Here is a 22,958-nt window from a genome sequence, read left to right as displayed (position 1 = left end):
TGGGGTTTTTCACTGATGGAAATGAAATTGTGCTAGTGAAACTAAGAGCAGGAGACTTAGAGCAGTTAAGACTTTTGGTAGGGAAAGATCTCTTTGGAAAGTCCAAGGTTTGATGTTCAGTGCAGGAGTGGCAGGAGTTGATCTGCTGGATGGTAGAGAGGCTCTGCAGAGAGACCTCGACAGGCTGGACAGATAGGCAGAATCCAACGGCATGAGATTGAACACATCCAAGTGCTGGGTTCTGCACATTGGCCACAACAACCCCATGCAGTGCTACAGGCTGGGGTCAGAGTGGCTGGAGAGCAGCCAGGCAGAGAGGGACCTGGGGGTGCTGGTCGATGGTAGGCTGAACATGAGCCTGTAGCGTGCCCAGGCAGCCAAGAGGGCCAATGGCCTCCTGGCCTGCATCAGGAACAGTGTGGCCAGCAGGAGCAGGGAGGTCATTCTGCCCCTGTACACTGCACTGGTTAGGCCACACCTTGAGTACTGTGTCCAGTTCTGGGCCCCTCAGTTTAGGAAGGAGGTTGACTTGCTGGAACGACTCCAGAGAAGGGCAACAAAGTTGGTGAGGGGTTTGGAGCACAAGCCCTATGAGGAGAGGGTGAGGGAGCTGGGGTTGCTTAGCCTGGAGAGGAGGAGACTCAGGGGTGACCTTATTGCTCTCTACAACTACCTGAAGGGAGGTTGTAGACAGGTGGATGTTGGTCTCTTCTCGCAGGCAGCCGGCACCAGAACAAGAGGACACAGTCTCAGGCTGTGTCAGTGGATGTTTAGGCTGGATGTTAGGAAGAAGTTCTATACAGAGACAGTGATTGCCCATTGGAATGGGCTGCCCAGGGAGGTGGTGGAGTCACCATCACTGGAGGTGTTCAGGAGGAGACTTGATGGGGTGCTTGGTGCCATGGGTTAGTTGTTTAGGTGGGTTGGATTGGTTGATGGGTTGGACACGATGATCTTGAAGGTCTCTTCCAAACTGGTCTGGTCTGGTCTGGTCTGGTCTGGTCTGGTCTATTCTATTCTATTCTATTCTATTCTATTCTATTCTATTCTATTCTATTCTATTCTATTCTATTCTACTAGAAAAACTCCCCTGTGATGAATTTTTCACTTTTCAGTCATTTATAACATAACTTTCCCCTTCCCTACCACTCTCAGAAATATTATTTCTTGAGTTGAACACTATTAGCTCAGAAGTGACTTGATTTAGAATCAAAGAATTGTTTTGGTTGGAAGAGACCTTTAAGATCAAGTCCAACTGTTAACCCAACACTGTCAGGTCACTGCTAAACCATGTCCCTCAGCACCACATCTCCACAGCTTTTGAACCCCTCCACCAGTGCTCTGGGCAGCCTGTTCCAGGGCTTGACAGGCTTCTTTCATGGAAGAAATTTTTCTTACTGTCCAACACACTGGACTTCTCTACAGATCCTGCTTATTTAAGAATCATTTTCCCTAAGTCCCATGTGAATATAAATGCTTGTTAGATCAGAATGATCCAATAACCCACACACCATGGCAAAGAATGACTGTCATGGTAGCGTTGGGTTGATGGTTGGACTTGGTGATCTTGGAGGTCTTTTTCATTCCATGATTCTTTGATCTCTGTCTCTGTGATTCTATGATGTTATGACTCTATGATTCTATGATGCTATATGAGATTAATATGTCCCACATCTTGGTTTGTCTCCATCAAACCAAGGAGAAGCAGGTGAACTTACTGCTATTAATCTCTAACACCAATGAGCCATTTTCTTCCAAAGAAATAAACAGACCCTAATGCATTGAACCAAGCAGAGTGGACAGCAGGTTGTTTGGAGTTATTTCCATTAAAACTTTGACTTGCTGGTATCACTCATGAGGGATCCTCATTGCAAAATGTTTTGAAAGCCCTGCTAATTAGGTCACTTATTTACATGACAATCCCCCGCGTTTAAGGCTGGTGGGTGGGAGGAAAGAAAGATGGAACCAGAGTAATTAGTGTAATCAGGACAGTGAGCTAAGTGCTGACCCCATGGCACCAGATCAGTGCTGGGACTGCCTCACGGTGGTGTGCCTATTCTGTGAGAGGAAAAAACAGAAATGGTGAGCATCCAGGTCAGAAAAACAGCATCTCATTTTCTAACCCTTAAATATTTGATGTAAAACATTGAGGCTGGGGAAAGGTCCAACCACTAACCCATAAGAACAGCTTCACTGCAGATGTTTAAAGGGAAAAAGGCACTGAAAGGCACAAGGAAGTGACTTTGACAAGAAAACAACAGCTTTTAGTTGGCTGATAACTGTGGTTTCATTCCCTGAGATCCAGCAATGCAGACTCATATTTAACCTATGACATTTCATCATTAAACCAAAAGAATCTCTTATAGAAACATAGAATTGTTTTGGTTGAAGATCCCTAACATCATAGAGTCCAACCATCAACATGAGATCCCATGGCCATTAAACCATGTCCCAAAGTGCCACGTCTACATGTTTTTTGAACACCTCCAGGGATGGTGACTCCACCACCTCCCTGGGCAGCCTGTTCCAGTGTCCAACCACTCTCTCTGTGAAGAAAGTTTTCCTAATATCCAACCTAAACCTCTCCCTTGGCACCTATCACTTGGTACTAGGGAGAAGAGACCAAGGCCCACCTCACTACAACATCCTTTCAGGTAGATTATCACAGAGCATCTGGGTTTGCCTCTACCTTGGCCTGACTGGAGAGGGTGAACAACTTTGCTGTGAGGACAAGCTGAAAGAGCTGGGGTTGTTCAGCCTGGAGAAGGCACTGGGAAGACCTTATAGAGATTTACCAGTACTTAAAGGACAGCTGCAGGACAAGTGAAGACGAACTCTTTACCAGGGAGTGTAGTGATAAGACAAGGAATAACAGTTTCAAACTGAAAGAGGGTAGATTTAAATCAGGTATTACGCAGAAATTCTTTACTGTGAAGGTGACAACACACTGGAACAGGTTGCACAGATTGGTTGTGGATGTTCTGTCCCTAGAAGTGTTGAAGGCCAGGTTGGATGGGGTTTTGAGCAATCTGGTCTAGTTGAAGGTGTCCCTGCACATGGCAGAGTTGTTGGAACTAGATGGATTTTTAAGGTCTCTTCCAGCCTAAACCATTCTGTGAAGCAACAGATACCCAGCAAGTAATAGGAGACCTCAAGATTTATCTTTTAAAGTGAATGGCAGATGTTTTTGTTGGTTAGAAATCTGCAGCTTTTTCTGGTATAGAATGAAATTAACTTTTCTTGCAACACTAAAGCCAGAGCATACACAAAGTCCTTCTCCTGTGTGAGGTCAGGCATGTGTTGATCATCTTTACTTTGGCTTTTAACTCAGGTTCTCTATTAATAGCTCTCTATAGAGAAAAAAAAAGCTCCCCATGAGCACTCAGTGCAGTGAGCTGTGTTACACATTCAGTGACAGCAAAATAAAATAAAATAAAATAAAATAAAATAAAATAAGCTCCAACTTGAGAGAAGTATCACCCCACCTCAGACCTGATTTCAGTTCATTAGAAACACGAGGGTTAAACACAAAGACCCATTTGAGTTCACCACCCAATTGCAAAATGAAAGGCATCAATTTTCCCACCACATAGGGCTTGATTTTCATTTGTACCAAGAGCCCCATTCCACCACTCCATCAGCAGAAAGCAGCCTTCAAGTGACTGTAAATTACAGCTCCTCTGCTCTGGCAGAGTGGTTTAAAGGGGATCCATCAGCAATTTAAAAAGGCATTTCTCTCTCAAGTGTGGTGGGATGCTTTCTGTTCTCCATCAAAGCCTGCTTCAGTGTGAGAAGGCACACAGAGAGCCAGGCAAAAGGGGAGGTTGACCCTCTGGCTGCAAAGTGGTCTAAGACAGTCTTGATCCTGTAATGGCCTTCCCTAACCTTTTCAAAGCAGTTTGAGATCTATGTCTGGAAAACGTGATGGAAATGCTCAGTATCATCATTAATAAGAGCCAGCTGTGATGGACAGCTGCACTATTTGGTAAAAGCTGTAGCACAAGCCCCTTTTTTGCTCTCTCCCTGCTTTTGAATGAAGCTGTAGTTCACCTGAACTGCTGCAAGTCTGGAGGGTGAGGTGCTGCTCAACTGCAGAAGTGGGGAAAATTTATGTCTTCATAGAATCACAGAATGGTCTGGGTTGGAAGGGGCATCTAGTCCAACCCCTTTGCAGTCAGCAGGAACATCTTCAACTAGATCAGGTTGCTCAGAGCCCCATCCAGCAAGGCCTGGAATGTTTCCAGGGATGGGGCCTCCCCACATTGCCCTTTCATAGAATTATAGAATCATAGAATGGTAAGGGTTGGAAAGGACCTCTGGAGAGCATGGAGTCAAATCCTCCTGCCAAAGCAGGATCATCTAGGGCAGGCCACACAGGAATGTTTTCAAATGGGTCTTGAAAGGCTCTAGAGAAGGAGACGCCACAAGCTCTCTGGGCAGCCTGTTCCAGAGTTCCAGCACCCTTAAAGTGAAGAATTTTTTTCCTCATGCTGAGGTGGGACATTCTGTGCTCCAGTTTGTGTGCATTGCCCTTCATCCTATCACAGAGCACCACTGAAAAGAGACTGACCACCATTCTGTGGTGAAAGCACCTCTGAACGCGGGAAAATAAAAAAACAAACCACCAGACAAGAATCCAATGGAAAAGGACTTATTTAGAAGAACAAGAGGGATTTATCTCCCAGTCTTCATATTGGCATCTGCATCACTTTGACATATCGACATCACTTAACCCCCCTGCTTACGGCTGTCACGGTGCGGATGGTGGCAGAGGTGGGGGCAGAAGGTCATGGCTGAGGGGGCAGGTAGTGCCCTGCTTGGAACTGGGCCTCTTCACACCCCCTCTGAATACAGCTAGTGGGAAATGAGGAGGGAGAGCTGGAAAGCCACGTTCTCCCAAAGGTCTGTGCAAACCCCCTCTTTCTATAGGGAGTGTGGTGCTTCCATGCATCTCATTAAACCCGCATGCAGCTGCCTTAACCAAACATGCACTAATTACCTCTGTGTCTAATGCAGATTGACAGAGCACAGACCCAGCTCTGTTACTCCATAGACATGAGCTGCAATGTGACAAGCACGTAGTGGAGAAGCAGCATAGAATCACAAAATCATAGAATCATAGAATTGTTTTGGTTGGACAGTACCTCTAAGATCATCAGGCCCAACCAGCAGCCTAAACCCACCATGTCTGTTAAACCATGTCCCAAAGTGCCGTGTCCACACGTTTCTTGAGCACCTCCCTGGGCAGCCTGCTCCAATGCCTGACCAATCTTTCAGGAAACAATTTTTTCCTAATATCCAACCTAAACCTCTCCTGGACATTACAGACTGAGGAAACCTTTGGGGGGATGCAAGTTTATCCACTGATCATACACGGACACAGGGTGCACAGGCAAAAACCTGACTTCCAATAGGACATCTACAACTTAAAGATGATCCTTTTTAATGTGAGCTCTATGAGAAAGTCACTTCAAACTCACTGTTCAAGCCTGTCATTAACTGCTGACTACAATGATCTGAAGTCACAAGATGCCAGCAGCAGGCTGAATTTAAAAGGGTAGCTGCAACCCAATAAGCTAATGGTGAACCTTTCATCTTCCTACCTACACACAGCGTGCAGCTGTCTGAAGCATGTAAAGATTGTCCCAGCTCCTTCATCATGTATAATAATTCCTTCTTTGTAAAATATTCAGAGGGTTTCAGAAGGCTGAAGCTCCAGCAACAGAAAAGGATGTCTATGTTTTATCTGCATATGACAAAACAGAGGAGCAGGTGAGGAAGAGGAGAGGAAACCCTACTTCCATTTTCATATGAAACCTATTTAAAATTTCCTTGACTTCCTCATTTAATTCATCTTCTTCCAGCAACTTTAATCTCTAAATGGTTATTGTTAAAAAGAAGTTTGTATTCCCTCAAAAGACAAGAGGGAAAGAAAATTACTTTGTCATATCTGACTGGTTTGGAAAATAAAAAATCCAATTCTGAAGGAGTGCAGATAAGGGAAGAGCTCTGGAAGAGCCATCAGCTTAGCAAACACTAAATAATGAAGGATGCAGAGACTGCCCAGCATGATAAACCGCTCCATTAGCAGCCTGGTTTTAAATGAGTGATAATTGTGGCGTATCCACAGCTAAAGGTTATTGAATTTTTATCTCTAGGAAGGGGCATTTTGACAGCCCAACCAAAAAGCCACCAACAGGTAGCCCTCTTCTTAGCATATGCCAAAACATGTCTGAATCTGCACAACTACACCCTGTGGTTTCTGAATACTTAATAGCTATGCCTACAAAATGCTCATCTGCAGCCAAGGAAGCTTTGCTGGAAAAATCTACCAGCCTGTTATAGGGAAGGAATATAGGGCCACCACTACTATGGCATGGACTTGGTGGATGACCCCTCAGGTGGCTCAGTTGGTAGTGCATCAGATCCTTAATGGAAAGGTCGTGAGTTCAAAGCCTGCAGTGGGCAGTAGTGTCTGCAGTGGGCAGTAGTGTCCTCCCTACCGTAGTCATGAGGTCTGTGGTGACAGGTTGGACTCGATGATCTTTGAGGTCCCTTCCAACCTTAGGAATACTGAATGGTTATATGATGTTTCTGGCATTGCACCAAAAATTCTGGTCCAAATCCCTCACTAAGCACTTTGATGATGCCCTGTGTGAGACCAAGATTTCATCTCAGATTTCTGGGTCAGAAAAGAGAAACAATCAAAGATCTGGACATGTGTTCTCATCATGAAGTGGCCCTAAATGTGCCACTTAATGGAAGATAAAGTTCCACCACCGCTGCTAGGTAATCAGATTACTTCTCTTGTTCAAGCATAGACATTTCAATGCAGCATCTAGTTCAAGAAGAAGAATAAAGCTGAAGACAGGGTTGCTCAGAGGAATACAACCATCTGCCCAAAGCCAGCTACCCAAGATGTGATCTGAGCGACTGATGGCCCGTTGACCTGAATGTGACAGACCACAGATTCCACTTGTCTGGAGCTGGAATGCGTGGGTTTTATATGGGCATGTCTTCCAGTCAAAGGTACCAATGTTGGAATGACAAAGGTGGCCACTCCTAGGACAATCTGAATCTGAATTTGGTGAGCTTCAGTGTGAGGCAGAAAACTCCTTTAATTAGCTTTACTTTTGCTTTACAGTTATTTCCCTCCTTCCCTCTGATGCTCATTAACTTGCTCTGGGCTTGGGTTGGAAGGAACCACCAAAGGTCATCTAGTCCTACCCCACTGCAGTCAGCAGGGACATCTGCAACCAGACCAGGTTTCTGAGAGCCACAACCAACCTGACCTGGAACGGCTCCACAGATGGGGCATCTACCACCTCTCTGGGTAACCCAGGCCAGGGTCTCACCACCCTCAAGAGTAAACAGTTTCTTCCTTTAGATCCAGTTTAAATCTCTCCACTTTCAGTTTAAAACCATCAGCCCCTGTCCTGTCAACACAGGTGCTGCTAAAAAGTCTGTCCCCATCTTTCTGAGAGGTTCCCATGATGACACCAGACCTCTAACATGCTATGACAGCTTTCAGGAGCTGAAGACAGCTCACCATCCTTTTGACAGTAGAAATCAGGGTGATCAGACCACAACAGAAAGAACAAAATTACTTGTTTGACAGCTGAGCATTAATGTTGTATGAATCTTTGAAACAAGAGGTAGTTGTAATTTGTCTTCCTCCCAGCTCAGTCTGAGCACATTTATCACAGATACCACAGAATGGAAGGTTGGAAGGGACCCCAAAGACCATGTGGTTCAACCTTTCTGGGTGATGGTGTAGTTTAAATGAGCTGGCCCAGCACCCTGACAAGCTGAGTCTTCAAACTGTCCAGTGCAGGGGAATCCACTACTTCCCTTGGGATATTGTTCCAATGTCTGACTGTTTTCATGGGGAAATATTTTCTTTGGGAGTCAAATGGGAACGTTCCCAGGAGTAACTTTTCTTGATCACCCCTTGTCTTTTCCATGTGACTCCTTATAAAAAGGGAGTCTCCATCCTTCTGGTAGCCACTCTTTTTGGTACTGGTAGGTGGTAATAAGGCCTCCCCTAATCCTTCTCAATGCTGAACAAACCCAGTTCTCTCAGCCTCCCCTCATAGGGTGGCTATTCCAACCCTCTCATCTTCTGCATTGCTCTTCTCCTCTCCAGGTGAAATGGAAAAAGACAAGTCATCTCATTTTTCCTCTACTGTTTATTCTTGCCCAAAAGAATTGCAATGCCCTCTGTATCACTGTAGTTTGCTGGATGTGCAAATACATCTTACTTCTGTAAGAGACTAAATCATTTGATGTGACTCAACAAAGATAAAATCACCTTTGCTGCTTGCCCAGACATTAGCTCGAGAGAAGGAAAAGACCAGGGCAATGCTGCTCTAAAGAAAAATGAAGAAAATACCAGGAGAGGAAAGGACAGACACAGGAGAAAAGACATCACCACATAGCCTGGAGGCAGCAGACCAGGAGGAACCCTCTCTCTGTGTCATAGTATCATAGTATCATTCAAGGTTGGAAGGGACCACAAGGATCATCTAGTTCCAACCCCCCTGCCATGGGCAGGGACACCCCACACTAGATCAGGCTGGCCAGAGCCTCATCCAGCCTGGGCTTAAACACCTCCAGAGATGGGGCCTCGACCACCTCCCTGGACAACCCATTCCAGGGTTTCACCACTCTCATGGTGAAGAACCTCCTCCTCATATCCAGCCTGAATCTCCCCACCTCCAGCTTTATTCCATTCCCCCTAGTCCTATCACTACCTGAGATCCTGAGAAGTCCTTCCCCAGCCTTCCTGTAAGCCCCCTTCAGTGTCTGCCTGCTACAACTCATAGAGCTGAAGAGGCTGCTCAGAGAAGGACTTGGGCTTTGGGATCTCTGCCTCCCCTCCTCCAGCAGAAGACAGCACAGCCAACAAGGATGACATCTCCTCCATGCCAAAGTGGCAGCACCCTTCCTCCACAGGCCCAAACTGTCTTGGGGGGTGAGGGGTGTGGTAATATAACTCCTTTCCACTTCTCTCTCTGTCTTCTCCCTCTCTCTCTCCCTTCTTCTGTTCCATGCACTTTATTCTGTTAATAAATAGCCTCAGGGCTGTTGATACTTTGGCCTCATTTGTGCCTCTAATTTCATAGCACAGGAATGTTCCAAAGAACTGAGTCTCTTTCCCTCTCTGAACCGAGACAACTTCCACCACCACCTCTGCCCCATGGCACCACATTTTCCCTCTCCCATGCATATATTATACTCAGCTCTAGTCATGTTCCATTTATGAGATCTGCTCCACCAGCATTCATTTATAACCACAAGGTCAACAGCCTCCATCATTTCCTAACATTGCTCCTTCTTCCTCTTGTTTCAGATACTCCTCGTATTTGTGTACAGACATTTTAGTGTGTTGGTATAAAGTTATTACAAAGGAAGATGAATTTTTATTGTCAGGAGGAGGCTGCCAAGTGAAATATTACACTTTGTACTTTGTGTTTATTCACTGCTGCCTGTAACAGCCTCACCGCTGCATGAAAGTCACGCTTGTGCCCTTTTTGTGTTTGGAAAGTATTGATTTATTAACAAATCTGAGTTTCAACTAGAACTGAGATTATAAATGATGTTTTTACTCCTAACAACTTTAACTGGCAGAGCACAACTCCTTCAGCACCAGGAACTCTCACAGTAACTACAGTTCTGTGAATAAATCATAGAATCACCAAATTGTTTTGGTTGGAAAAGATGTCTAAGAATATCAAGTCCAACTGTCAAACTGACATCACCATGGCCATTAAACCATGTCCCAGAGCACCTTGTCCACATATTTCTTGAACACCTCCAGGGATGGTGACTCCACCACCTCTCTGGGCAGCCTGATCCAATGCCTGACCACTCTTGCAGGAAAGAATTTTTTCCTGATATCCCACCTAAACCTCCCCTGGCACAATTTCAGGCCATTTCTTCTCGTTCTGTCACCTGACACTAGGCAGAAAAGACCAACCCCCACCTCACTACAGCCTCCTTTAAAAGCCTCCTCTTCTCCAGACTAAACAACCCCAGTTCCCTCTTCTGCTCTTCACCAGACTCTTTACCAGCTTAATTGCCCTTCTCTGGACATGCTTTAACACCTGAATGTCCTCCTTGGAGTGACAATTCAAGGTGTGGCCTCACTAGTACCCAGCACTGGGGCACAATCACTTCCCTACTCTTGATGGCTACACTATTCCTGATACAAATCAAGATGCTTTTGGCATCCTGTAGTGGTTTGAGCCTTAACTGGGAGTTAAAAGCTCAAATGGGGAAAAGGCTGAGAATCTCTTCCCCACTCCCCACCCCCGCCTCCTCCCTCCAAACAGGGAGAGGGAAAAAAAAAAGGGTAAGGAGCAAATCCACTAAACAACAATCTGGAGTCAGCTTGGAAGTAGAGAGGCAAAGAAGTTTTCTTTAAATTATATATATGACAATAACAGGAAAAAAAAGGGTTCACAAAGGCAAGGAACAAGAATGGATGGGAGGGGGACAGAAAAGAATAATACAAAACCAGTCTTTCTCTGAGGAGGTGCAGAGAAAACTTTCTAGTGTAGAAAATATTTGGCTACTGAACTTGATAGCATTTACCATTGGTTTTGGTATCTTTTATTTGTTTTTTTACCAACTGAAGCACACGCCGTGAGGGCATAGCAATTCTTACCACTCAGGTATTCAGAACTCAAAGTATGGATTACAGGAATATTAAAGCTACCTATAGCATTTTGGGTTCTTAATTGTTAGCTGATTGCATAATCTTAATTATCTTTCCAGATTCCACCAAACTGATCATAGACAGTTGGGGTTTCAAGGACCTTAGGATTTTAAAGAGTTAGAAGAGCTGAAAGGTATAACATTAGGGTAGAGTTGTAAGCCACAGGAAGGATTGTCAGTTAACCAGAGATGCTCTGCTGCCAAGGGACAATTATTTTAAAGAAGATATAATATCACAACTTTATCTAGCACCACCCAAACTTCCCCCATCAGTTCCCTGAAAATAAGTTGGAGGTGATTTTCTGTGCCAAATTCCCATGATAGCTCAGAAGACCTGGCTGCCCACAGAGGTGCCCTGCTCCTCTGTGGGTACCTTCCCCCAGGGCTTTGCTCCATAACTGTACTACAAACTGCAGAAATATCTGTTCTCACTATTCCCTGGGGGAAGGAGCAAAAGGTGAATCACTGAGAAGTGAAATGATCTCACAAAGGTAGCGTGGGCAATCCCTGACAACCAGGAGCAGATGTGGTGTCTCCAGGGCCTGCTGTCTCTGCCCTCCTGGCCCCTCTGTGCACCAAGGGTTGCTCCTGCCTTTGCAGGCTGAGCATCAGTGTCCCAGTGACATACAGGTTAGAACATTTCTCATTAAAAGCTGTTCAAATTCTTGACTGAATGTATAATCCACACAGATATTTAAATATTCAGCCATGCTTTGAAGAAAACCAAACCTGCCCCAGCACCTGTACCTGCTCCTGTGCTGTGTCATTAGCAAGGTCAAATGAAAAGTTCTGAGCACTGAATGACTTTTCAGAACTTATGCTATGAGTGATGCTCCTGGCACTCTTATATGATGCCCACCACAGCATTCAGTATGAAAAAAGAGATGAAGCTGCTTTGCTTTCTGCTTCCCTCTGCCATCAGCCCACTTTGAAATCAAGAACAAAAGATGCCCACTCCTGCTACAGTCCATAGTTATGCTGGTTTTCACTTCTGAGACAGATTCTTCTATGGGAGCTACTTACTCTGGGTGGCTGAGAGGTTGGAGAAGGCTGCCTTGGTGCGACCTGCTAACCATTCCAGGCTCTCATGCATGTTGGCCAAGGCCTTCAGGTCACTGACGTCCCGCAGGATCTCCTGTTGTGGGATGAGTTTATCTCCCAGGTTGCCAATGAGAACTTCTGACTCTTTGCCGAAAGCAGCCCTGAAATGCAAACCAAAGTCACCCTCAGAAAGACAGAACAGGACAATGAAGACACTAGTTGCACCATAGGAAAAGTCAAACCAGCCAAGCGTAGAACTGTTCCAGCGTGGGGTCACAAGAATGTCATCTGGTGGAGGTTTTGAAGTCTCATTACAGTGCTTAAAATATCCTGCTGTTCATGACACCTCTCTCTCATGGAGGATTTTTCTGTCCTTGTCCCTGCATCTACAGTCTCTGAATTTCACCCCATTCCTCATAGTTCCAAACTCCATCTCAATCAACTCCCACACTTCTCCTCCTCACCCAACCCTGGCACCTTGATGAGACATGAAGGTGCTTCTCATGTCTCCCTGGGATATGTATAAATAACACACACAGTGCTTTTAATCTTTCCATGCAAATCAGCTTTTCCAATCCCTGGCTGACTTTTTTTTCCCCCACATATCACAAGAAACCTCCTGTGAAACCTGAAGGCTTATCATGACCAAGTGACAAAGAAATGACTTTGACTATCAGCCCATGCATTATTTTACTTGCACAGAGATAGTACTTGCTGAAAACTGATGACCAAGACAAATGTGTTTACCCATAGAAAGCTGAAAAAAGTTATTCTGAGGTGTGTAGCTGCTGGATAAAAAATTGGCTGAAAGGCCAACACCGAAATATGATGGTGACTAGAGATACATCCAGTTGGTGGCCAGTCACAAGTGGTGCTCCCCAGATCTCACTGCTGGAGGCCAGTTTTGTTTACTATCTTTACCAATGATCTGGATGAGGGGAAGGAGGCATCCCCAGGTGACACTAAGCTGGGCAGATGTGTTGATCTGTTTGAAGGTAGAGATTCGTTACAGAGGAATCTGGACAGGGTGGATTGATGGGTTGAGGTCAGTGGGATGAGGCTCAAGTCCAAGTGCCAGGACATGCAATTGAATCGCAAAAGCCCTATGCAGAGCTATAGCCTTCGGGCAGAGTGGGGGGAAGCTGCCTGACAGAAAAAAGACCTAGGTGTGTTGGTTGACAGAAGCTGAAGATGAGACAGTGTATGCCCAGGTGGCCTTCTTGGCCACCAGCATCCTAGCTTGGATCAGCAATAGTGTGGCCAGCAGGACCAGGACAGAGATCATCGACCTATACTGGGTACTGGTGAGGCCACACCTCAAACCCTTGGTTCAGTTTTGGGCCCCTCACTCCAAGGACAGTAAGGTGCTGAAGCAAGACCAGAGAAAGGCAGTGAAGCTGGTGAAAAGTCTGGAGCAGAAGTCCTGTGAGGAAAAGCTCATCCTAAAAGTCTCTTCCAAGATAAATGATTCTATGATTCAGGTTGAAAAAGACCCTCAGGATCACCAAGTCCAACTGCTATCCTCTACCATTCTGTGATTCTATGACTTTCTGCATACTATGAGGATGGAAACAATAAGGACATGGTTCCTGCATCAAATTACAAGAGCTCCTGGCTGCAACCAAATGCATTTCATTGTGAGACTCTCAGTGATGGCACATCTACCACGGTCCTCAGTACGCTCTTCCCATTATCAGCTTCTCTTTCTGTCAGGAATTTGCATTCCACTTCCATTTAACTTTGCAAATCTCCCCTTCCTGTCATCAGCTCTTTTATGAAGTTACAATGAGGAATCATGCTGCTGAGCATAATAGCTGCAACAAGCTGCAGCAAAATAATCCCATCAGCAGCATTTTAGATCTTATCTAAGCAGTTTTATTGCCAGTGTCTCCCTAGATTTGTAGGACATCACTGTCACTTGAGAGAAAGAAAAAGGAAGAAAAGAAAAAAAAACCCAAGCCCTGAAATGGTTTTAAATTGCTGAGCTGAATTCATAAAAGGCACAAAATAAAAATAGCCTTCACTAAAAAAAACAAAACCAGTCTCTTTGAGGATTTTCTTCTGCTCGACAATAAAAAATGTGCTGCCATAGGCTGTATCCCACAGACGATGGTTTGGGAGGACTCCTTCCCCGTTGGATGTGCCTGAGAACTGAGACACAGGGATGTCTCCAAATCCAGTGGCTTATGGCAAAAGTAATTCAGCTGGTTTTCCTCTCAGTAAGACAGGGTTAATTGTCATAGAATCATAGAATTGTTTAGGTTGGAAAAGACCTCCAAGGTCTTCAAGTCCAACCATCAACTGAAGACTACCATGGCTATTAAACTGTGTTCCGAGGTGCCACATCCCACTCCTCCAGGGGCAGGGTCTCTGCTATGATTACTGGCAATATATGAAAACCTTTCTGAACTTCAGGAAAGACCTTAACAATAATGGACATCAATGACCTGCATGAGAGTATGGAGAGCACCCTCAGGAAGTTTTCAGAGGTGACCAAATTGGGCACAAGTCTTGTGTGGATCAACTGAGGGAATTGGGGTTGTTCAGTCTGGAGAAAAGGAGGCTGAGGGGAGACCTCCTGGCTCTCTACAACTCCCTGAAAAGAGGCTGGAGTCAGGCAGGGGGTAGTCTCTTCTTCTAAGTAACAAGTGACAGGACAAGAGGAAATGGTCTCAACTTGCCCAGGGGAGAGGTGGGTTGGACTAAAGATACAATTTCTTCCACCAAAGGGTTATTAATCCCAGAACAGGCAGCCCAGGGCAGTGGTGGACTCCGTATCCCTGCAGGGATTGAAGAGCAGTGGAGATGTGGTGCTGAGGGACATGGTTTAGTGGTGACCTGGCTGTGCTGCATTAACAGTTGGACTTTATGATCTTAAATGTCTCTTTCAACCAAAACAATTCTGTAATTCTGAGCTTCCCTAACTGGGCATTTCTTAGATAGTCATAAAAATCTAAAACGCTCTGAGGAGTGACGACAGCTGAGCACCATATCTGAAGTGCAAATAAAAGTCTGAACCAGGTGGGCTAACTCATAGCCAGGCTAGGTCAGCTTTTTTTCAGGTAAAGCACGATCATTCTTTCAAGTAAAACACATTAATGAGTTTTACAGCAAACAAGAAACACCTCACTCAGCTATACCCACCCACTGGAACGAGTCCAGAGAAGGGCAATGAAGTTGGTGAGGGGCTTGGAGCACAAGCCCTATGAGGAAAGACTGAGGGAGCTGGGCTTGCTTAGCCTGGAGAAGAGGAGCCTCAGGGGTGACCTTATCACTCTCTACAACTACCTGAAGGGAGGTTGTAGACAGGCAGATGTTGGTCTCTTCTCCCAGGCAGCCAGTACCAGAACAAGAGGACACAGTCTCAGGCTGCGCCAGGGGAGGTTTAGGTTGGATGTCAGGAAGAAGTTCTATACAGAAAGAGTGATTGCCCATTGGAATGGGCTGCCCGAGGACGTGGTGGAGTCGCCATCATTGGAGGTGTTCAGGAGGAGACTTGATGGGGTACTTGGTGCCATGGGTTAGTTGTTTAGGTGGGTTGGATTGGTTGATGGGTTGGACACGATGATCTTGAAGGTCTCTTCCAACCTGGTTTGGTTTATTCTAAACAAACACTAGCATAGCCTCATCCATTCCTATGGAGTAGAAAACACTTCACAGATAATCTTCTCCTCCAACCAAACCACTCCCTTGGAAAAGTAAGAAATGAAACAGTTGGAGAATTTCTACCTTCATTAACACAACTTTCCAGTACAAAATGCCATAGAAAAAAGCACTTGTTTTGGGATCCAGAATTTGAGAGCTGTTAAATGTGGAGTCACTACCACACCACTGCCCACACAGTGCCCAAAAAACTGCAATTACAAATCCCATTTTAGCACAGGGACAACTCTTCTGCCTTCCTAGACAGAAAGAGAAATGATTTTGGCATGGCTCTGGATGGATACCTTGGGCATGAATAATACAGTGCCTGCAGCTGAGCTGGGGAAAATCTATAACATACAAAACATGGTGTATTTCCTATTTTTGATCCTGGGAGGAATACAAAAAAGGTCATCTACGGGAAGCTATACTAGAAAATGTTGTTGGGATAAATGTGATTCTGCCACTCTCTTTAAAAGAACATAAGCTTGCATCAAAAGGACACTAAATATACTAATTGTTTGACTTTAACACAAATCCTTGACTACAAACCCCCCAATCCACCCCTTTGTGAGCTGAAACCTATAACAGAGACAACCTTCAGCAAGAAAGAACACCAGGATGTGCTCAGGGCCAGGTTGGATGGGGCTTTGAGCAACCTGGTCTAGTGGAAGGTGTCCCTGCTCATCTTGAAGATTCTCTTTAAAAGTCTCTTCCAATCCAAACCATTCTATGATTGTAACTAACTCACATTCAGAAGATAACTTTAAAGAGTTCTGGTGGGTTCCTGCAATTTCCTGCTTCTGTTAGCAAGCATCTCCCTGAAGCAAATCTCCATCATTGTTCTGGAAGCTTGCTTGAGAGATTATTCACTACCTGCCTTTCTTTATTAAATTTGCAAGGCTAAAGACATAATGAGAAGGATATAAAAACACAAACCAACTGCATACCCAACTGTAACCGCTCTCTTGAATACCTGCACTAAACCAGCATCTTCAGCCCTTAAATTCTCACAGGGTTTCTCAGCCAGTACCTGTGACATCTATGTGTATCTAAGACAGAGCCAGCACACACAAAGAGATCTGCATTTCATTTAGGAGTTTTTGACGGTTCAGTGGTTTGAATGAACATGGTTTTGAAAAGTCAAATTACCTACAAAGATTGCTTTGGACTTAGCCAAAGCTTCTGAGAGCAACAAAAGATCCTGCAGCTCTGGGTGAGAACCCATAGATGGAAATTTCCAGCCACAGAGATGATATATTTTAGAAAGTGCAAAAGCTTCATAACCATGTGGTGCTCTCCAGGTCTCAGAAATTGGGCTGGCTCTCTTCAATATCTTTATCAGTGATAGAATAGAATAGACCAGGTTGGAAGAGACCTTCAAGATCATTGCATCCAACCCTTCAACCAATCCAACTCACCTAAACAACTAACCCATGGCACCAAGCACCCCATCAAGTCTCCTCCTGAAAACCTGAACAAGGGGATCAAGTGCACCCTCAGTAAGTTTGGAGACAGCACCAAGTGGGTGTGTTGATCAGCTTGAGAGCAGAGAAGCCACACAGAAGGCTCAGGACCGGCTGAATCAATGAGCCAAAGCAAACAGGATGAGGTTCAACAAGACCAAGCACTGCTGTGTCCTGCACTCGTGTCACAACAAGCCTATAAAATGCCACAGGCTTGGAGAAGAGTGGCTCGAAAGCTGCCCAGAGGAAAAGGACCTGGGTGTGCTGGTCAGTAGCCTGCTGAAGATGAGCCAGCATGTGTCCAGGTGGCCAAGAAGGCCACCAGCATACTGGCCTGGATCAGCAATAGTGTGAGCAGCAGGACCAGGGCACAGATCATCCCCCTGGACAGGGCTCTGGTAAGGCTGCACCATGAATCATGGATTCAGGTTTGGGTCACTCACTCCAAGAAGGACATTGAGGTACTGTCCAAAGAAGGGCAATCATTGAATCATTCAGGTTGGAAAAGAATGTTAAGATCACTGAGTCCAATCATAACCCAGTTACTATGACCACTAAACTATATCCTAAAGCACTACATCTACACACTTCTTAAACACCTCCAGGGACAGTGACTCTACCACTTCCCTGGGCAGCCCATCACAATGCCTGACCACCTTCTCAGTAAAGAAGTGTTTCCTCATATAGAACCTAAACCTCCCCTGGCACAACTTAAGTCCATTTCCTCTCATCCAGTTCTAGTAACCTGGGAGAAGAGACCAACACCAGCCTCACTCCAACCTCCTTTCAGGTAGCTGTAGAGAGCAATGAGATCTCCCTTTAGCCTTGTCTTCTCCAGACTAAACAACCCCAGCTCCCTCAGGCACTCCTCTTATTACATGCCCTCCAAAGCCCTCACCAGCCATGTTGCTCTTCTTGGATATGCTCCAACAAAGCTGCTGAAGTGTCTAGAGCACAAGTCTTGAGAGATTCGGCTGAGGGAACTGGGTAGAAAAGGAGCTGAGGAGTGACCTTATTGATCCCTAAAGAGAGGTTGGAGCCAGGTGGGAGCTGGTATCTTTTCCCAGTGAACAAGCAATAGGACAAGAAGAAATGGCCTCAAGCTGGGCGAAAGGAGGTGTGTAGGTTGGGCATTAGGAAAAGTTTCTTCACCAAAAGGGTTGCCAAGACCTGCAGCAGGTTGCTCAGGGAGTCCCCATTCATGAAGGGATTGGAAAGCTGTATAGATGGGCTGCTGAGGGCCATGGTTTAGTGGTGATCTGGCAGTGCTGGGTTAATGGTTGGACTTAACAGTCATAAAGATCTCTTCTACTCAGAACAATTCTATGACTCCATAACAGAGGGTTTTACAGAACTGTAAGCAGAGGCACCACTCAGCTCTCCTGTGGCTGCTCAAATGTGCCACACTCAAGATGAAGATCAATGCTGTCTATCAACTACACTGCAAGGAAAGCAAATTCAGGTGTTTTTCTTCATAGGAGCTCCCTCTTCCTTATCCTGGTGTCTGATGCTGGTGCCACATCATTTCTTTGTCCTTCAGCCCCAGTTCCCATGGGATTTGTGTTCACTGCACAGAATCACAGATGCACAGAATGTTAGAGGTTGGAAGGGATCTCCAAAGATCAAGTTCAACCCAGCTGCCAAAGCAGGATCACCTAGGGCAGGCCACACAGGAATGCATCCAGGTGGGTTTTGAAAGTCTCCAGAGAAGAAGACTCCACAATCTCTCTGGGCAGCCTGTTCCAGTGCTGTCACTCTCACTGTAAAGAAGTGTCTCCTCACATTGAGGTGGAACCTTCTGTGTTCCAGCTTGTAACTGTAGTTCCTTGTCCCATCGCTGGGCACCACCAAAAAGAGACCATCACTTTCATCCTGACACCCACCCCTCAGATGTTAGTAAGTTTTCTTCTCAAGAATAAACAGCCCCAGATCTCTCAGTCTTCTTCACAGGACAGATACTCCAGTTCCTTAACCTCTGTTGGACTCTCTCCAGCAGATCTCTGTCTCTTTTGAACTGGAGAACCCAAAACAGAACACAGTATTCCAGGTGGGGTCTCACCAGGGCAGAACAGAGGGCAAGAAGAACCTCCCTAAACCCGATGGACACGCTTTTCTTAATACACCTTAGGATGCCATTGGCTTTCTCGGCCCACAAGGGCACAGTGCTGAAGATGCTGCAGTAGAGTTCACTCTTAAATCTTGGCATTGTGAGAGCAGGCTGGCTGGGCTCACTCAATCCTCAGATTAATTAAGCACCTCATTTTGTTTCTCTTTGTTAACCCATCTTAATCTCTCTCTCTTTTTGTTTTTAAGAATGACCAGCAGTGTGTCAGTTTTAGACCCATGCTGTTCTTATGAGTACTGTGCAGGATCTTTGGCATGGCTCCGGCAGGGATGGGCTGAGGTCTTAATTCGCCAAAGAAGTCTTTTGCAGGCAGAGCAGCTTCCCCCTCACACTCCTCCAGCAGCTAAGAGCACTGGTGATGTTTTTATGAAGTTCAACAACCTATTGAGCTAAACTGCCTGGAACCAAAGGGACTGATGACAACATACCAGGCTTCCCCTCACCCATACTTCAGGATATGCAAACATGAGAGGACAGGAAACTCTTATGGAAGGGAAGAAAGGCCAGGGGAGAGCAAGAGTGATAAATCCAAATGACCTGTGCTATGTTTAAGACACTCTGACCACACCAGAGCTGAAAAGAAGCCAAGTGTCCACGTCAATACTGCAGAATGAGGAAGGAGGTCTCTGATGTACCTTTGGCAGCTGCTTTACATTCATTTACTGCTCCTCTCTCCTTTTGCTGCCAAGAAGTTAGTGTCAATTATCCCTTCAGAAAATAACACCAAGGAAAGAACTCACTGGGAGGGTACATGGAGATGGAGGAGGACACGAAGACATCAATCAAGACCCTTAGGAACCCTTCCTGGAACACCCTGACCCAATGAGGACCTCCCATCTCTTCTCACACCGTCTTGATTGCAGACCTCAGACAAGTTCTTTCTGCTAAGCATCAGATGCTTCAGAGAAGAATCACAGAATGGCAGGAGTAGGAAGCGACCTCTGGAGATCGCTGAGCCCAATGCCCCCACCAAAGCAGGATCACCTAGGGCAGCCAGCACAGGAACACCTAGGGCAGGCAACACAGGAATGTGTCCATATTGGTTTTGAAAGTCCCCATAGCCAGAGACTCCACAACCTCTTAGCCTGCTCCAAGACTTTGGCACCCTCAAAGCAAAGAAGTTTCTCCTCATGTTCAAATGGAATCTCCACAGTTCATCTAGTCCAACCTCCCTGCTTAAAGCAGGGTAACTCACAGCAGGTTGTCCAGGATCACAAGGCCCAGGTGGATTTGGGATCTATCCAGAGAAGATTCCACAGCCTCACTGGGCAGCCTGCTCCAGGGCTCCAACACCCTCACAGCAAAGATTTTCCTTATATTTATGTGCAACTTCCTGTGGCCTAGTTTGTGTCCATTGCCCCTCGTCCTGTCTCTGGATGCCACTGAAAAGGGTCTGGTGACATCCTCTTGATCCCCACCTTTAGCTCTTGCTGAGCATTGATCAGATCCCCTCCCAAGCTGCTCTTCCCCAGGCTAAACAGCCCCAGGGCTCTCAGCCTTTCCTCCTCACAGAGGTGCCCCAGGCCCCTCAGCATCTTTACAGTCTCTGCTGGACTTTCTCCATCAGTTCTCTGTCTCTTGAACTGGGGAGCCCAGAACTGGACACAGGACTGCAGCTGTGGTCTCACTAGGGGAAAGTAGAGGTGGAGGAGAACCACCCTTGACCTGCTAGTCACAGTCTTCTTCACGCCTCCCAGGAGACCTGGGGTCTTCTTGACCATGCGGGCATGTTGCTGGCCCTTGATGACCTTGCTATGCAGCAGGACTTTAGGATCAGTAGAATTGTTTATGTATTTATGTTGTGCAAAAATTTCTGTAACACATTCATGTTCTGTTCCTGCATTTGAGGCACAGAGTCGGCCTGAAAATGGTGCTTAAAAACTGCATGTAGGAAGTACCCAGGCAGACAGATTTCCCCTTGATTAAGTAAAAGAAATTCCCTTTCTGCTCTTGTTTACAAAGAAATTGACAAAGGTGGTTTGCTGCTTCATCATGCACCAGAATTTGTTTAACAGTCATAAAGAAATCCCCCAAGCACCAAACCCAAGAACCCACGTGGGCTTTTCCTGTAATGGGAAGCCCTCTAAAATGATTTGCTGCCATGAGAACAATAATCCCCAGCCCAGCCATCACTCTGCAGAAGATGCTGCTTCACTTGCTTCAAAGATTCAGCATCTGAAGGTATTTTAAAAATTCAGGACTTGAAGGACATATCTCATAACACATCCAAACAGCACAGTGGTCCTGATGAAAAGCTGCTGCAAAGGACCCTCAAAGGACAGAAATTCACCCCTTGAACCAATGGTATTTGGTTTCAAAGGACTGGAGATTTATCTCATCCTAAACATGACCCAGATTTGAGGTTTCCTGGGATTTGGAAATCTTCAACAACTTGTGCATCGCTATTAGGGACCAGCTCCAAACAGCTGCTGCGAGCTTGCCACACGTGTCAAAAAGCAGACATGGCGAACTGACAATGTGAAGCTCTAACATCATATACCACCTCCTCCCTTAAATTTATTTGAATATTCTGATCCTGTTGAGGGAGTATGATTTAATTTATCACAGCAGACAAAGGGGTGTCTTGGAGCACATACTGTGTAGCTCCAATGATGCGATTTAGTGATACACAATCTTGTTAAAGCAGGAGCCATCATTAAACCTTTGTGGGGAAGCTCAATCTCTGTGTTTCTTCGCCCTCCATCTCAGAATCCCAGCATGGTGGGGGGTGGAAGGGACCTCTGGAGATTATCTTGTTCAGCCCCACTGCTAAATCAGGGTGACCCAGACCAGGCTGTCCAGGATCACAATGTCCAGATGGGTTTGGAATCTCCCCAAAGAAGGAGACCCCACAACTGCTCTGGGTAGCCTGCTCTAGGGCTCCACCACCCTCAAAGTCAACAACTTTTTCCTCATGTTCACATGGAACTTCCTGTGTTCTTGTTTACACCCATTGCCCTTTGTGCTGTCACTGTGTACCACTGAAAAGAGTCTGGTGACATCCTCTTGACCCCCACACACTTGCTGGGCATGGATCAAATCCCCTCTCAGTCTGCTCTTCTCCAGGCTCAACAGCCTCAGTCTCTCAGCCTTTCCTCCCCACAGAGATACTGCAGGCCCCTCAGCATCATTGTAGTTTCCTTTAGATTCTTCTCTGCTATACAGATTAGGGGCATGGTCATTGCCCACAAAAAATACACTGGAAAAGTTGGGCATTGTTGCACACATCTCAACAGACAACACAACCTGTAGGATTAATAAACCTGAAACTGGAAGATTCTTCCTGGACTCAGGTTGAGAACAGAGAACCCAAATCCAGCCTAAATCCCCTCCTTTTGATGCAGAGCAAGTGAGGATAAGCATCCTCAAGTGAACAGGAGATACAGGGGAGGAAACAGCAGGTCACTGGAGTTCTCTGCAGCCATGGTTATAGAGTCATGGAATCACTGAATGGCTTGGTTCGGAAAAGACCTTAAAGATCATCTAGTTACAAGTCCTCTGCCATGCAAAGGGACACCTTCTACTAGGCCAGGTTGCTCAAAGCCCCATCCAACCTGGCCTTGAACACTCCTGGGGTGGGGCAACTACAACTTCTGTGGGCAACCTGTTGCAGCATCTCACCAGCTTCAGGATGAAGAATTGCTTCTTTAAAGCTACTCTAACGTTTAGCTATCTCTCACTAAAAACATCCACAAATCTGTGAAAGGAAATGTAATGTGGGGCATGGTGATGATGAGAAGAGGTTTTTGATTGCTTCATTAACTTCAGCCTTGGAATCTGAGACCCAGTTCAGTGTTTAGGAGCTTGTTGGAACCACCATCCCCCTCCTAAAGCATATTTAGCATCTCAGATCAAAGAATCCTTAAGGCTGGAAAATACCTCCAAGACCCTAAAGTCCAACCATCAATCCGAATAATCTGTGTAGCAGTAAGATCTTCAGACCAACATGGGGTTTCCAGGCAAAA

The 22,958-nt window shown here is 45.7% G+C and overlaps 1 protein-coding gene across 1 annotated transcript in view; it reads right to left on the bottom strand.

Annotated features, from left to right (window-relative positions):
* EXOC4 (exocyst complex component 4) overlaps positions 1-22,958 on the bottom strand; it is a 517,764-nt gene that overhangs the window by 54,217 nt on the left and 440,589 nt on the right. Inside the window, exon 14 of the mRNA XM_068169085.1 lies at positions 11,743-11,921. Within this exon, the coding sequence (XP_068025186.1) occupies positions 11,743-11,921 (179 nt within the window). The remainder of the gene's footprint in view (positions 1-11,742; positions 11,922-22,958) is intronic.

Source organism: Melanerpes formicivorus, unplaced genomic scaffold (assembly GCF_026170545.1).
Source record: "Melanerpes formicivorus ecotype bairdi unplaced genomic scaffold, bMelFor1.0.p_v2 SCAF_3, whole genome shotgun sequence".
NCBI lineage: Eukaryota > Metazoa > Chordata > Aves > Piciformes > Picidae > Melanerpes > Melanerpes formicivorus.
Note: the sequence above shows the minus strand (reverse complement) of the source record. Positions and strands in the feature narration are given on the sequence as shown.